The sequence below is a fragment of the Palaemon carinicauda genome, chromosome 29, assembly GCF_036898095.1.
Source record: "Palaemon carinicauda isolate YSFRI2023 chromosome 29, ASM3689809v2, whole genome shotgun sequence".
In the NCBI taxonomy this organism is placed as follows: Eukaryota; Metazoa; Arthropoda; class Malacostraca; order Decapoda; family Palaemonidae; genus Palaemon; species Palaemon carinicauda.
In genome coordinates this window covers 68553038-68570662 of record NC_090753.1, presented here as the reverse complement: position 1 = coordinate 68570662, position 17625 = coordinate 68553038, and the positions used below count along the sequence as shown (strand labels likewise).

Genomic DNA, 17625 nt, shown 5'->3' with positions numbered 1-17625 from the left:
TACTTGAATTATTAAACCACCGATGAACCCCACTTTCACAAAAAAAAAAAAAAAAAAAAAAAAAAAAAAAAAATAATAATAATAATAATAATAATAATAGGACGCTGACCAATAGTGCGACAACCCCTCTATATACACGGCAACATTCACCTCTATCTTGCACAAAATAAAAAAAGCATAAAATAAGTAATTGGAGAAAAATACATGAACCGCATCTTGTATTTGGCGAGAAATAAATTACCTACATTACCCCTACACTAAAACTCTACTTATACTTCTAATAGTTGTTAGAAATATATTTAATACCTCTCACTGACATCAAGAACATATACGGCATAATTCTTACCACAACGGTGCTACTACAGCCACTGCCATTGATCCCATTGACACCAGCAGGCAGGTTAACGGGAATACCGTCGTTAACAGCAACGTTCCCACAATACCCTTCATGACATAGTTCCAAGCACGGTTCATGTGCCTCGTGACGCCTTTCCCTATGAAGCCTGAAAAGACAAATCAATAAATAAAATACAAGTTTTGTATGTATTTGTCATATTAATTTTCTAATTGAATAAATCATCGGTATATAAGGCTGAGCAACAACTTACCTGTATCTGGAGTAGTTTCGAAATGCGATCTTGATTTTGATATGTGACGCCACAGCGTTTGTAGTCGAGATGCTAACGTCGGAGTTAGAGATGATTTACTGGGACACACTGTACCATTCACCTGCCGTTAAAGAAGTTGTGTCATCCCAAATTGAGCAAAAAAAAAAATAATCTAAACTCGTACAAAAACTAATTCAAAATCATGTATAAACAAATTGAGCAACAACGAAAAAAAAAATTCTCCATTAAGTAGAACATTACTGGTACAGAAACTAATTTAAACTCGTACAGAAACTTATTCAAAATCTTGTATAAACAAAAAGCCTCTGAAAACTGTAACATATTTACCTGTGAGAGTTCGAAATCAGGCATAAAGGGCTCTTGGCAGAGCAGAGCTCTCAGACTAACTGGAGAACAGAGAGGTAACCAGACCTAGAAGGAAAAAATAGAGCTTGCTTAAAAGACTTTCAAAACCATGTAAAAGTATATGATAAAATGGCAATCTTAACCCTTTTACCCCCAAAGGATGTACTGGTACGTTTCACAAAAGCCATCCCTTTACCCCCATGGACGTACCGGTACGTCCTAGCAAAATAATGCTATAAAAATTTTTTTTTCCATATTTTTGATAATTTTTTGAGAAAATTCAGGCATTTTCCAAGAGAATGAGACCAACCTGACCTCTCTATGACAAAAATTAAGCCTGTTAGAGCAATTTAAAAAAAGTATACTGCAAAATGTGATGGGATAAAAATAACCCCTTGGGGGTTAAGGGTTGGAAATTTCCAAATAGCCCGGGGGTAAAAGGGTTAAATGAAGTACAGAAAGTCCTAAAGTTATAAACTTGATAGATTCCAAGAAGTTGTTTGCGAGTTGAATTGTTTTTAAGTTAAATTTTGTTGAATTTTTGTCTAGGATAAGCTTCACATAATTCACATGTCTACAATTTCCAGCTTCAAAACTCAATAAATCTTCCCATTTCACATTATTATTATTACTATTATTATTATTATTATTATTATTATTATTATTATTATTATTATTATTATTATTATTATTATTATTATTATTATCATTATTATTATTACTAGCTAAGCTACAACCCTAGTTGGAAAAGCAAGATGCCATAAGCCCAAGGGCTCCAACAGGGAAAATAGCCCAGTAAGTATAGGAAATAAGGAAATAAATGATATAAGAAGTAATGAACAATTAAAATATTTTAAAAACATTAATGACATCAAAACAGATATTTCATATATAAACTATACAAAGACTTATGTCAGCCGGTTCAACATAAAAACATTTGCTGCAAGTTTGAACTTTTGAAATTTTACTGATTCAACTAATTGGTTATATTACAATTATAATTAGCATAAAAATTATTTGATGAAAATCGTATTAAGAAAATTTGAAGCTTTGAGTTATATCATGGTTACCTTCTATTTGAAATTCAGTCAGCTTAATTTGTACAGGTATTATAAGCAATTATATCCTAACCTATACCAAATTCCCTTAGCCTAAGGTACATCAAGAGAAGCAGATGATAAGTACTAACTGTATCTCCACAAATACAATAAACTCTATTGAAAAAAATATACAGTGAGAAAAGAAATTAATCGAGTTTCATAACAACATCCATGATACAGTATTGCCTTTTAGCTAGTTGTTGAAATGACATTTCAATAAAAGAGAAAATTTTAACAGTATTGATTACCAGATGAAAGACTTCTACCTTTTCTTATTTGGTTGAATACATTCAAAGTATTCTGCTGAACCACAAAGGTTACAGTAGATGAAGTTCTTTCACCATAAACAATGTTTTTTTCCTTATAACCTTCCCCAAAGCAATTAACCCTTTTCAAAAACCTAAGAAAATATAATTATAAGGGTGAACATTGATAATCCCCCAGTTTCAGTATAGACTTTTTCACTATGTAAAATGCTCCAGTATAGAATTTTTCACTAAGTAAAATGCTGCAGTATAGACTTTTTCACTATGTAAAATTCTGCAGTATAGACTTTTCCACTATGTAAAATGCTCCAGTATAGACTTTTTCACTATGTAAAATGCTGCAGTATAGACTTTTTCACTATGTAAAATGCTCCAGTATAGACTTTTTCAATACTGTATGTAAAATTAAAGTTGTTTGGTGTTTACGATGTTTATGGTCACCCTGATTGGTCTGGTTATTCTACACTATTAATATCATTAACACAAATTTTAACCAGATCATGTAACATAATGTCATGGAAGACTATCATTTTGTTTTCTAATAAGACACCCCTGAACCTATTTTCTTTAACATTACTTTCTTAATTTTCACAAACCCCAACAAATAAATTTTCATATTCTCCGAAAAATAAAATTTTGTATTCACCGACAAATATATTTTCACATTGTCTAACGAATAAATTTTCATATTATCCAACGAATAAATTTTCATATTCTCTGACGAATGTATTTTCTTAATCTCCAACGAATAAAATTTTCATATTCCCCAACGAATAAATTTTCATAATCGCCAACGATTATCTTTTCATAATGCCCAATGAATAAATTTTCATATTCTCCAACGAATAAATTTTCATATTCTCCACCGAATAAATTTTCATATTCTCCAACAAATATATTTTCATATTCTCCAACAAATATATTTTCATATTCTCCAACGAATAAATTTTCATGTTCTCCAATGAATAATTTTTCATATTCTCCGACGAATATATTTTCATATTCCCCATCCAATAATACCAACATCATCTACAAGAAATCTTAACACACTTCATTCAATACTTTACCAGTAATACAAAAACAATGAAATGGAAGCACCTTACCCCAAAGAAAAACAGCGTATTACAGGTCCAAGCCCAGGATCTGTGTACAAAGTTGCACCACCTCCAAAATGGCCAGCGTGTTGATGTGGTTCTGATTAACTGCAAGGTAAAGTACACTTTTGTAGTTACGGCAATTGTTTCAGAAAAAAAAAGTAATGGTAACAAAAAATAAAATATCAAAGGCAAAATCAGCTATTATCATTATTATTACTATTATTAGTAGTGAGGGTGAGAACGGGTGTAAGAAATGAGTTAGCATCTAGAGTGGATATGAATGTGTTGAGATGGTTTGGCCATGTTGAGAGAATGGAAAATGGCTGTAAGAGGAAGGCCAAGGTTTGGGTGGATGGATGGAGTGAAGAAAGCATTGGGTGATAGGAGGATAGATGTGAGAGGCAAGAGAGCATGCTAGAAATAGGAATGAATGGCGAGCGATTGTGATGCATTTCCGGTAGGCCCTGCTGCTTCCCCTGGTCGCCTTGGATGACCGCGGAGGTAGCAGCAGTAGGGGATTCAGTGTTATGAAGCTTCATCTGTGGTAGATAACGAGGGAGGGTGGGCTGTGGCACCCTAGCAGTACCAGCCCAACACGGTTAAGTCCCTTGTCAGGCTGGGAGGAACGAGAGAGGAAAGGTCTCCTTTTTTTCATTTGTTTGATGTCGGCTACCCCACAAAATTGGGGGAGGTGCCTTGATATATCTATGTACTATTATTATTATTACTACTTGCTAAGCTACAACCCTAGTTGGAAAAGCAGGATGCTATAAGTCCAGAAGCCCCAATGGGGAAAATAGCACCAAATATTTTAATACTTGAAGAAATATGCAGTCCAAATATGACTCCGTTATCATCAACAATTTCCCAAATATGCATAAGTTACAACTACAGCTAACTTAGTGCAAGCATATCTATATCATTATGATGTACATACAACTGACTGCAAAGATATACATTTATCTGCACTTTTCATAATACTGTATTGATAGTCTTATAATTTTACATATAAATTTGACTCTGCCAAACTACTGCCAAGTAGCGTTGAACACAGAAACAAATAAAAAGACCTAGTAAACTCAGCCATGAGTTCTTTATACATCATTCAAAAATGACAATTTGTCCTAAATTGTATTTTTCCTAGCAATACAAACCCGTAATCATTTAATACAGGAATTTGTTTCAGCTGAGCTGAAGCGAATTCCTATATTAAATGATTACAAGGTTTGTATATCGCGTCAGAACAACTCACTATTGGCCATGAAAAATTTGTTGACTGCTTTTAAAATCTACTCTGACCTCTAACCATAATAAAAAATACAAAGGCTTATTTTGAAACAAATAAAAAATATACCTAGTGAACTGTCAAGCATTCTTTTATATATTATTCAAAACTTACTATTGGTTATAAAAAATCATTGACTGCTTTTAAAATCTACTCTGACCTCTAACCATACGAGTTCTTCAAATATTCATAACTTACTATGCCATGAAAAATTATTGACTGCTTTTAAAATCTATTCTGCCCTCTAACCAAACTAAAAAACACAAAGCCTTATTTTGAAGGAGGTCTAACGTCAAGAATGATTAGTAAATGACTTATTTTAATATCCCTATTTATCTACTCATATAAAAAATCATGGTTGCATCTCTGAGAAGAAAAGTACTGTAGCACAACATACCTTTCCTTATCGGGCAGAATTATTCGTGCAACTCACCTGTTTTTCTAGTAAATAAACCGGATGGTTCGGATCAGTACGAGGAGTAGTGATAGAAGTGGGAGAAGAGGCTAACACTGTCGGTATAATTTCGCTTTCCCCCTGAAAGCTGCGACTGACGATGTAGTTACTTGGAAACCATACTTGGGCTCGCCACTGAAACACTCTCATGGCTACTTTCAGATTTTTCAATTCGTTTAACAAAACCGGTTCTCTCTGTCAAAGAAACAATAAACATCAGAAGAGTACAAAATATGACACGGACAACAGTTGTACATTCATTATAATTCATTCTTCCTTTTATATTAGACTTTTAACCCAAAAAGTTGTAAATTCAGTCAAATATATTCTTCCTTTTATATTTGACTTTTAACTGAAAAAGTTCTAAATGTAGTAAAATATATTCTTCCTTTTTCATTTGACTTTTAACCAAAAAAGTTGTAAATTCAGTCAAATATATTCTTCCTTTTACATTTGACTTTTAACCAAAAAAGTTGTAAATTCAGTAAAATATATTCTTCCTTTTACATTTGACTTTTAACCAAAAAAGTTGTAAATTCTGTCAAATATATTCTTCCTTTTATATTTGACTTTTAACTGAAAAAGTTCTAATTGTAGTAAAATATATTCTTCCTTTTTCATTTGACTTTTAACCAAAAAAGTTCTAAATGTAGTAAAATATATTCTTCCTTTTACATTTGACTTTTAACCCAAAAAGTTGTAAATTCAGTCTAATATAATTCTTCCTTTTACATTAGACTTTTAGTAAAAAAAGTTGTAAATGCAGTCAAATATATTCTTCCTTTTACATTTGACTTTTGGCCAAAAAAAAGTTGTAAATGCAGTCAAATATATTCTTCCTTTTACATTTAATTTTTGGTCAAAAAAGTTGTAAATGCAGTCAAATATATTATTCCTTTTACATTTGATTTTTGGTCAAAAAAGTTGTAAATGCAGTCAAATATATTCTTCCTTTTACATTTGACTTTTGGCCAAAAAAGTTGTAAATGCAGTCAAATATATTCTTCCTTTTACATTTAATTTTTGGTCAAAAAAGTTGTAAATGCAGTCAAATATATTCTTCCTTTTACATTTAATTTTTGGTCAAAAAAGTTGTAAATGCAGTCAAATATATTCTTCCTTTTACATTTGATTTTTGGTCAAAAAAGTTGTAAATGCAGTCAAATATATTCTTCCTTTTACATTTGACTTTTGGCCAAAAAAGTTGTAAATGCAGTCAAATATATTCTTCCTTTACATTTGATTTTTGGTCAAAAAAGTTGTAAATGCAGTCAAATATATTCTTCCTTTTACATTTGACTTTTGGTCAAAAAAGTTGTAAATGCAGTCAAATATATTCTTCCTTTTACATTTGACTTTTGGTCAAAAAAGTTGTAAATGCAGTCAAATATATTCTTCCTTTTACATTTGATTTTTGGCCAAAAAAGTTGTAAATGCAGTCAAATATATTCTTCCTTTACATTTGATTTTTGGCCAAAAAGTTGTAAATGCAGTCAAATATATTCTTCCTTTTACATTTGACTTTTGGCCAAAAAAGTTGTAAATGCAGTCAAATATATTCTTCCTTTTACATTTAATTTTTGGCCAAAAAAGTTGTAAATGCAGTCAAATATATTCTTCCTTTACATTTGATTTTTGGCCAAAAAGTTGTAAATGCAGTCAAATATATTCTTCCTTTTACATTTGACTTTTGGCCAAAAAAGTTGTAAATGCAGTCAAATATATTCTTCCTTTTACATTTAATTTTTGGCCAAAAAAGTTGTAAATGCAGTCAAATATATTCTTCCTTTACATTTGATTTTTGGCCAAAAAGTTGTAAATGCAGTCAAATATATTCTTCCTTTTACATTTGACTTTTAACCAAAAAGAACTGTAAATTCAGTAGAAAATAGTCTTCCTTTTACATTTGACTTTTAATAAAAAAAAAGTTGTAAATTCAGTAAAATATATTCTTTTTACATTTGACTTTTAACCATAAAAGTTGTAAATTCAGTAAAATATATTCTTCCTTTTACATTTGACTTTTAAAAAGTTGTAAATTCAGTAAAATATATTCTTCCTTTTACGTTTGGCTTTTAAAAAGTTGTATATTCAGTCTAATATATTCTTCCTTTTACATTTAACTTTTAACCCTATCTCAACATGAAAAGTGTTTAGATTCTAAAAAGAAGTCTCTCTTAAACTAAATTTTAGGTATACCTTCCCTGTAGCCACAAATAAAATACCCAAAGCCATTTGGTTAAAAAATACCTATTTGAATAAACTCCAAGAATCTTATTATATACTTTTGCACTTTCTGCGAACTGCTTCTATGCCTGAAGAAGTGTTTTCTAGCATGAATACTCCTGCCAAGGCTTATTGAATATATATAGCAACATGATTATCATCAATCATTAAACAGATACTTTAGATACAATACAGTGGTACCTCTACATACGAATTTAATTCGTTCCACAACCAACTTCGGATGTAGAAAATGATCGGGTGTAGAAACGAATTTTCCCATAAGAATACATGGTAATTCATTTAATTCGTTCCTCAGCCTAAAAACCCATAATAAATCCTTAATAAATGGCTACACATAATTACACATAACAATAACATAACTGCATAATATGAAAGAAGCATGTAAAAAAGATAATTATAAAGAAATAATAAATAAAAAATTTGTTTTAATGCCACTTTACCTTACAGACAGGCCAACGCAGGTGTAGGATTTGCTACGCCAGGAGACGGACGATCGGCGAGAAGGTAGACATGGTGTTAACATGTTCTTTAAATAAATACTCTCTCTCTCTCTCTCTCTCTCAGAAAAAAAATTAATAGACGTCTCTAACACTAACAGTGAAGAAGAACGAGAGAGAGAGAGAGAGAGAGAGAGAGAGAGAGAGAGAGAGAGAGAGAGAGAGAGAGATTAAACAAAAATGAGAGATTAAACAAAAATGTGTTGTGTACATATGATTTTTAACAGCGTTAACGAGTTGAAAGACAGTTAAATGTAACTTAAAAATTAATATCAGCGAATCTGAATTCCTTTATTAACTAAAACAAATATTGATACAAACACACTCGTGTGCGTATGCGCAAACACACACACACGCACGAGGAGACACGATCGGCTAGGAGGTAGAGATGGTGACTGCGATAACATACCGTAACTTACACTACAGAAATTTTAATCTAACTTAGCTTATTTATTTTTTTTTTTTATTTTCATATTTCATATTTTTTACATCTTTTTTTCTTTTGATTTTTTATTTTCATCACTTTCAGTGACGAGTTACGGTATGTTATCGCAGTCACCATCTCTACCTCCTCCCCGACCGTCTCTCTTACTGCGTAGCAATTTTTGCACGTGTGTGTGTTTGTGCATACGCACACGAGTGTGTTTGTATCAATATTTGTTTTAGTTAATAAAGGAATTCAGATTAGCTGTTATTACTTTCTTAGTTACATTTAATTGTTTTTCAACTCGACGCTGCTAAATATCATATGTACTCTAAACACATTTTTGTTTAATCTCTCTCTCTCTCTCTCTCTCGGAAAAAAAAATAATAGACGTAACTAACACTATAACAGCGAAGAAGAACGAGAGAGAGAGAGAGAGAGAGAGAGAGAGAGAGAGAGAGAGAGAGAGAGAGAGAGAGAGAGAGAGAGAGAGATATTTTATTTAAAGAAAATGTTAATGCTATGTTTAGAGAGAAACAGAAAAAGAGAGAAGTCTTATTTAAAAGAGCTTGTTAATGCTATCATGGTTTTCTTTGCTTCACTTTTTTCTTTCTTTCTGTTCATCACGCTGGCCCTTCTCACAAATGATCGTTGCCAACAATCTCTTTGTCCTTTATCCCTATCAACAAAAGGCGTTCTATCTCTTCCAGGGTTTTGCTACGATGTCTTGTAATGATGGTGAACCCCTTTGATGGTTATTTGCTTTAATGGCTGCCTTCAGCTTGATGATCCTCGAGATCATAGGCCTATTCCGGCCATATTGTTTAGCCATACAGTATCACTCACATGCACACTGCTCTCATGTTTTTCTATAATTTCTTGCTTCAATTCTAATGAAAGAATTGCCTTCTTCCTCTACTGAAACTTGGCTTCTTAGGCACCATGATTATAGGTAAAATCAAAAAGGAAATGTGAGAAAAGGAAGAAAATAAGCACTGTTAATAACAGACCAAACAGAGGACAACCACACGATACACACAAGAATAGAGAACTGAGCACTCGACGCTCAATGGCGTAATGTTTACTTCGTGTGTCGAAATAAAATTCGGGTGTAGAGTCAAAAATTTGCTCGAATTTTACTTCAGATGTTGGAAAATTCGGATGTAGATACGTTCGTGTGTAGAGGTTCCACTGTATAAGGTATTTTTTTAAGCATAACTAAAGCAGTTAAGTGATTTAACCTCATTCATCTACCAAACAAGAAAGCTAAAAGCTAGCTAACTACGGCTTCGAGATAATATTGAATAAACTTCTCACCACATGTAAAGATGAACAAATTTAATGTGACGGAAGATATTACACTTTATCTACTTAAACTTAAACTTTTGTACTTTCCGTTTTCTAGCATGAATACTCCTGTCCACATTTATTGAATATACAGTACATCCACAAGATTATCATAAATTTCTAATCAGATACATTAGATACAATATGAAGTCTTTTTTTAAACATAACCAAAGTAGTATGTAATTTAACCTCGTTCAACTACCAAACAAGATAGCTAAAAGGTAGCTAACTATAGCCTCGAGGTAAATTTGAATAAACTTCTTACCACATGTAAAGATGAACAAAATTCCTGTGACCGAAGATACTACTCTTTATCTACTTAAACGGCGTCAATGTCCTTCGATGTCAGAATGCCAGAAACCTCAAATCAATCAATCAATTACCTACTTCAATCAGAGGATGTAACATCCTCTTGAAAAAAAAAAGACGGGAAAAACATTTCAGAAGATTCATACCTCTCTCATAAAAGACAAATCTCTCTGCAGAAAATAAGCGTGCTGTTGTAGATCATTCTGGCGACACAGAGCCAGCGAGTGTTCGTGCGGACGCCACTTGTGCTGCTCTGTTAGCGTTTCGTGCGTAGCTCTAATTTGGTCGGCAAGCCACGAATCTATGCGTGAAAATATTGGATGTGTGTGTCTCAGCTCCTCTCGGCGAGCTCGTTCACCCTCTTCGTATATCCTTTCCACCTCGTCCAGTGCTCTGCGAAAGGAAACAATGTTATTTATCGTTCTCTTAATAACAAGTACAGATTTACAAAAAGTTATTTATAGTTCTCTTCATAAAAAGTACAGATTTATACCAAGTTATTTATAGTTCTCTACCAAGTTATTTATAGTTCTCTTAATAACAAGTACAGATTTATACCAAGTTATTTATAGTTCTCTTAATAAAAAGTTCAGATTTACACCAAGTTATTCATAGTTCTCTTAATAACAAGTACAGATTTACACCAACTTATTTATAGTTCTCTTAATAACAAGTTCAGATTTACACCAACTTATTTATAGTTCTCTTAATAACAAGTACAGATTTACACCAAGTTATTTATAGTTCTCTTAATAACAAGTTCAGATTTACACCAAGTTATTTATAGTTCTCTTAATAACAAGTTCAGATTTACACCAAGTTATTTATAGTTCTCTTAATAACAAGTACAGATTTACACCAAGTTATTTATAGTTCTCTTAATAACAAGTACAGATTTACACCAAGTTATTTATAGTTCTCTTAATAACAAGTTCAGATTTACACCAAGTTATTTATAGTTCTCTTAATAACAACTTCAGATTTACACCAAGTTATTTATTTCTCTTAATAACAAGTACAGATTTACAAAAAGTTATTTATAGTTCTCTTCATAATAAGTACAGATTTATACCAAGTTATTTATAGTTCTCTTAATAACAAGTACAGATTTATACCAAGTTATTTATAGTTCTCTTAATAACAAGTACAGATTTACACCAAGTTATTTATAGTTCTCTTAATAACAAGTTCAGATTTACACCAAGTTATTTATAGTTCTCTTAATAACAAGTACAGATTTACACCAAGTTATTTATAGTTCTCTTAATAACAAGTACAGATTTACACCAAGTTATTTATAGTTCTCTTAATAACAAGTTCAGATTTACACCAAGTTATTTATAGTTCTCTTAATAACAAGTTCAGATTTACACCAAGTTATTTATAGTTCTCTTAATAACAAGTTCAGATTTACACCAAGTTATTTATAGTTCTCTTAATAACAAGTACAGATTTACACCAAGTTATTTATAGTTCTCTTAATAACAAGTTCAGATTTACACCAAGTTATTTATAGTTCTCTTAATAACAAGTTCAGATTTACACCAAGTTATTTATAGTTCTCTTAATAACAACTTCAGATTTACACCAAGTTATTTATTTCTCTTAATAACAACTTCAGATTTACAAAAAGTTATTTATAGTTCTCTTCATAAAAAGTACAGATTTATACCAAGTTATTTATAGTTCTCTTAATAACAAGTACAGATTTATACCAAGTTATTTATAGTTCTCTTAATAACAAGTACAGATTTACACCAAGTTATTTATAGTTCTCTTAATAACAAGTTCAGATTTACACCAAGTTATTTATAGTTCTCTTAATAACAAGTTCAGATTTACACCAAGTTATTTATAGTTCTCTTAATAACAAGTTCAGATTTACACCAAGTTATTTATAGTTCTCTTAATAACAAGTACAGATTTACACCAAGTTATTTATAGTTCTCTTAATAACAAGTTCAGATTTACACCAAGTTATTTATAGTTCTCTTAATAACAAGTTCAGATTTACACCAAGTTATTTATAGTTCTCTTAATAACAAGTTCAGATTTACACCAAGTTATTTATAGTTCTCTTAATAACAAGTTCAGATTTACACCAAGTTATTTATAGTTCTCTTAATAACAAGTTCAGATTTACACCAAGTTATTCATAGTTCTCTTAATAACAAGTACAGATTTATACCAAGTTATTTATAGTTCTCTTAATAACAAGTACAGATTTATACCAAGTTATTTATAGTTCTCTTAATAACAAGTTCAGATTTACACCAAGTTATTTATAGTTCTCTTAATAACAAGTACAGATTTACCTACAATTCTTTAAAGATATCAAAGCAATAAAAGGTTTGATATATACTGTACAGAATTTAATTAGCCTCTTGTTATCAAATCTGTGCAAAAGGAAACCAAGTTATTTATCGTTCTTTTAATAACAAGTACAGATTTACCTACAATTCTTTAAAAATATTAAAGCCCTAAAAGGTTTTATATATACAGAATTTAATCACTTTCTTGGTATTAAATCTGTTGTAAATGCACTTATAACAGTAAAATATAGCAAATTTTAAAAGTAATTTTAGTTTTCCTAGCTATAAAAACCGGAGTTCTTTAAAATAGTGAAACATCTCCAAAAAAGCTGGAACGGCTGTCGAATTTGTTAACGAGGTAGTTAATGACAGGTAGTAAGCACAGGCAAGTACACACAACTGCAACCAGTTGGAAGCTATGACAAGGGTGGTTGAGGTGGGAAAAAGTAACTTTCTTCCTACAAGTATACAAACCTCTCGTCATCTTAAATAGGGAGAATTACTCCTTGGTTGGTCATAAGTCCCCCTAAAACCAAACTGTCTGGTTCTTTTTCTTACCTGGTCTCATAAGAGAGTGAAGATGACTCTAGCTACCCATTATCTATCCATCATAGAGATGAATAGGCTGATAGGGCCTGGCATGTACAAGAAGACTGGTATGCAATTAAAATGGGATCTCGTCTTCTGAATGGAATACCAGTCTGGAATGATATATCTGGCATAAGATGATCAGCAGCAGTATGAAGCTTCATCTGTGGTGGAAATGTGGGAGGTTGGGCTGTGGCACCCTAGCAGTACCAGCTGAACTCGGCTGAGTCCCTGGTTAGGCTGGAGGAACGTAGAGAGTAGAGGTCCCCTTTTTTGTTTTGTTTCTTGTTGATGTCGGCTACCCCCAAAAATTGAGGGAAGTGCCTTTGGTATATGTATGTATGTATGTAAGATGATCAATGGGTTGGTGTATATTTCACCATTCTCCAAAGTCTAGGGAGGATGTGAAAGAGACTACTCAAGATTCTAAAGGTCCAACAAGTAATTCTTCGACCACTTTGTTCCCATGAGAAAGGGAAAAAAAGAAGAGCCAGTCATTCTACCTTTCATTCCAGACTTACATTTGCACATTACCATTGACAAAATACTTCCTGTCCCATGTGGGAGATGGGCTGGCAACACAACTACTACAGGACCAAGCGCAGAAGTGATGGGGGACTTTTGGGTATAAGGTCCTCAACTTTCAAACAATGAGGTATACAAACACATATCCAACTGAAATCAAATTCAGATACTATTATTATTCTTATTATTAATAGCTATGCCACAACCCTATTTGGAAAAGCATGATGCTACAAGGCCAAGGGCTCCAACAGGGAAAAATATCCCAGCGAGGAAAGGAAACAAGGAAAAAATAAATATTTTAAGAATATTAAAATAAATATCTCCTATATAAACTATAAAAACTTTTAACAAAATATGAGGAAGAGAAATTAGATAGAATAGTGGACCCGAGTGGACCCTCAAGCAAGAGAACTCTAACCCAAGATAGTGGAAGACCATGGTACAGAGGCTATGGCACTACCCAAGACTAGAGAACAATGGTTTGATTTTGGAGTGTCCTTCTCCTAGAAGAGCTGCTTACCATAAGCTAAAGAGTCTCTTCTACCCTTACCAAGAGGAAAGTAGCCACTAAACAATTACAGTGCAGTAGTTAACCACTTGGGTGAAGAAGAATTGTTTGGTAATATCAATGTTGTCAAGTGTATGAGGACAGATGAGAATCTGTAAAGAATAGGCCAGACTATTCAGTGTATGTGTAGGCAAAGGGAAAGAACCGTAACCAGAGAGAAGGATCCACTGTAGTACTGTCTGACCAGTCAGAGGACCCCATAACTCTTCTAGCGGTAGTATCTCAGCGGGTGGCTGGTGCCCTGGCCAACCTACTACTATCACAGTTTATCATAGTTTTCATACAGCTGCACTGACGACTGTGCTGATAGTAACAGTAACATAAACTACAGGATCAACAAGTGTTTTTAGGTATGAAACAGCAATGTGGCGCTGATTTTCACGTTACGAGTCATCTTACCTTATGCTGATGCTGTGTTAATAATATACAATTACCTCTGAAAAATAATATGAACTACAATACCATGATAGAAACCTCAAGAAAACAATGGAGTGCAGTACAGTAGATTACCTATACTAAATTTTTTTAAATGAGGCGCATTTGCACCAACTCGCAGCAGTGACCTTTTAGCTAGGAAAAGTTTCCTGCTATCTGATTGGTTAGAATGATCTTCTCCAACCAATCAGCGATCAGGAAACTTTTCCGAGCAAAAAGGGCACACCTGCGAGTTGGTGCAAATATGCCTCACTAAAAAGAATTAACTATAGTGTGTTAGCAAACCCCGAGTAGGAAGTAGTCTGTATTTTGGGGGAGGGGGGGGGATGAGTTTAACCACTCTAGGGCACCCAGTACTTGAGGATTTTCAATATTTGCGGGAGTCTCTTTTACCTAATTATTATTATTATCATTATGATTATTATTATTATTAATTATTATTATCATCATTATTATTACTTGATAAGCTACAACCCTAGTTGGATAAGCAGGATGCTATAAGCCCAGGGGCTCCAACAGGGAAAATAGCCCAGTGAGGAAAGAAAGCAAGGAAAAATATTTTAAGAACATTAACATTAAAATAAATAATCCCCTCGAATATGCCGACTGCATAAACTTTTGAAAGCAAACAAAATATCAAAATTAATTCTTAAATAAAAATAAAACTTACCTGTGCATTAACAAAACTGCTTTTGCATGATTTACAAGCAACTGTGGTACTGAGTGACCAAGCTCTTGTAAGACAGGATGGGCTAAAATGGCCGTGTACACACGCCTTAAATATTCTTCTTGAACTAAACGATTACCTTCCTGAAATAAGAAAGGTTAAGTTATTTAAACAAGTATGGAAATTTCTTTCTATGTAACTTAAACAAACTTTATTGAAACTAGAGGCCTTGAATAATACAATAGATGATATTTCATTAGTTTGTCATCATGAAATGCCATACACAAATGCAATTTCATCTCGACGCAAAATGCAATACGCTATTATCAAGAGCTCTCAGTAAGGTGTTACTATTTCAAAATGATTTTCAAAAAATTTTCTTGCTTTGGGGAACCTAGATATATGTCTATTTTAGGCTCTAGAAGCCTTTAAATATGCTGCCCCCAGACTATATAATAAGCTCCCACAAAACATTCGAATCGTTGAACACATTAAGGCTTTCAAGAGGAAACTGAAGACTTTCTTATTTCGTGAGTCTTTTAACAGTGACGAATGAATGAATGAATGATTTAAAGTTTCAGGCATCCTGACATCTAAGGTCATTGACGCCGGTAACATTTAATTTATGTATACAAAAATAAAAAATTAAATAAAATAAAAAATTAAAGAGTATTCAGTTAAAATCATAAAAATTGAATGTCATAAAAGTTAAATATTTTTCAGAAGACCTGCTTCTGAAATAAATCTAAAAATGCCACTTGCATGGTAGGACACATCATTTCCAAGAATCTTGGCAAGGATGAACCTGCCACCCTCACCTCGAGCCTCAAACAAATATCTATTCCGCAAGTTGTTATAATTGGGGCATTCGGTCAACAAATGCCTTACTGTTAGAGGTACTAAACAGTTGTCACAATACGGTTGGTGTTGGCCCTTCAGCAGAAACTCATGTGTCAACCGAGTGTGTAACAGTGACGATTTAACAGTAAATGAAAAGTACGCGATATGAAACGTTAAATACTCTGAACGAACAAGGTAAAACGACAGTGGAGGTCCTGTAGAGAGTGGGGTTCCCCTGCTGTATGGGACCGGAAAAGCAGCCATCAAAGTAAGTAAGTAAGCATGGAATTAATTTCAAAAATTACAAATGGAAGAAGTCTGGCACATTTTTAAAATAATTTATAGAGTAATAAAGTAAACGAGATCGTTTAGGAAGTACCTCAACTTAGAAACATTCAGATATAAACATAATTACAACTGAAATCATAAAGTTCAGATGTATCAAACACTTATAACAAAATTCCGTGATAAAATAGTATTATATAATCTAATGTAGCATTATTATTATTATTATTATTATTATTACTTGCTAAGCTACAACCCTAGTTGGAAAAGCAAGATGCTATAAGCCCAAGGGCTCCAACAGGGAAAAGTAGCCCAGTGAGGAAAGGAAATAAGGAAATAGATGAACTAAAAGTGAATTAGAAATGAAATAAAACAGTAACAATAAATTAATTCAAATATAAACTATAAAAACTTCAAAAAAACAAGAGGAAACTAAATAAGATAGAATGGTGTGCTAGAGTGTACCCTCATGAAAGAGACCTCTAAACCAAGAAAGTGGAAGGCCATGGTACAGAGGGTATGGCACTACCCAAGACAAGAGAATAATGGCTTGATTTTGGAGTGCCCTCCTCCTAGAGGAGCTAGCAAGAAAACCTTTGCAATGTGAAACTGGACTATTTGGTGTCTTTTGAAAATTGTATGCATGCGACTTAGGTGAAGTCTACCCTAGGCCGAAACTTAACTTGCACACACTTCCTTGGAAACTACAATATTCTAAGTTTGTACTTTGAGAACTTTCTGTACTATTTTATCAATATTAAATCATTCTTACATACAAACGGCAAGTGTAACTTAACTTTCAAACTTTTACAGAAAGACAAAAATGAAAAACACTTACTTTTTCAACCTCGTAATCACTTAAATTTTGAGCTTTGAGGTCAGCTACAACCTTCTCTCTGAAATGCAGGAACCAGCCCCGCGCTTCTTTCTCTAAGATGCTTACTAATATTGGTAGTGCCTTCTTCATCAGCTCCCTGAAAGAAAGTGGAATTATTATTACAATTATTACTAGATAAGCTACAAATCTAGATGGAAAAGCAGGATGCTATAAGCCACAGGGCTCAAGCAGGGATTATACACCCAACTAAGGAAAGGAAATAAGGAAATGGCTTCGCTGCCCAACTGTAGACCTTAATAACTTTATTTTTGTCTTGTGTTACATAACATGTGGGGGTAAGGCGACGTAATTGTCAGTGTTGTAGAGTACATTGCAATGTTTTTATTTGGTTATGTCTTAAATTGTGTGTGGATTCATTTACATTCTTCATTGATATAAATAAACTACTGGCGAGTTGGTGAGAGGGAATGAAATAGATTGTAATTTCACAAAGACAAATATCTTCCATGTTGTTTTGACTACCTGGTTTTTTTAACTTCTTGTTATATAAACTACATGAGAAATAAT

General features: G+C 32.8%; 1 protein-coding gene across 1 annotated transcript in view; it reads right to left on the bottom strand.

The window, feature by feature from the left end:
* Positions 1–17625, bottom strand: part of LOC137622645 (uncharacterized) — a 90663-nt gene that overhangs the window by 25909 nt on the left and 47129 nt on the right. The window contains exons 9-16 of the mRNA XM_068353244.1: positions 17059–17194; positions 15099–15238; positions 10147–10393; positions 5156–5371; positions 3444–3542; positions 957–1040; positions 609–729; positions 347–503 (exon numbers count right to left, since the gene is read on the bottom strand). Of these exons, the coding sequence (XP_068209345.1) occupies positions 347–503; positions 609–729; positions 957–1040; positions 3444–3542; positions 5156–5371; positions 10147–10393; positions 15099–15238; positions 17059–17194 (1200 nt within the window). The remainder of the gene's footprint in view (positions 1–346; positions 504–608; positions 730–956; positions 1041–3443; positions 3543–5155; positions 5372–10146; positions 10394–15098; positions 15239–17058; positions 17195–17625) is intronic.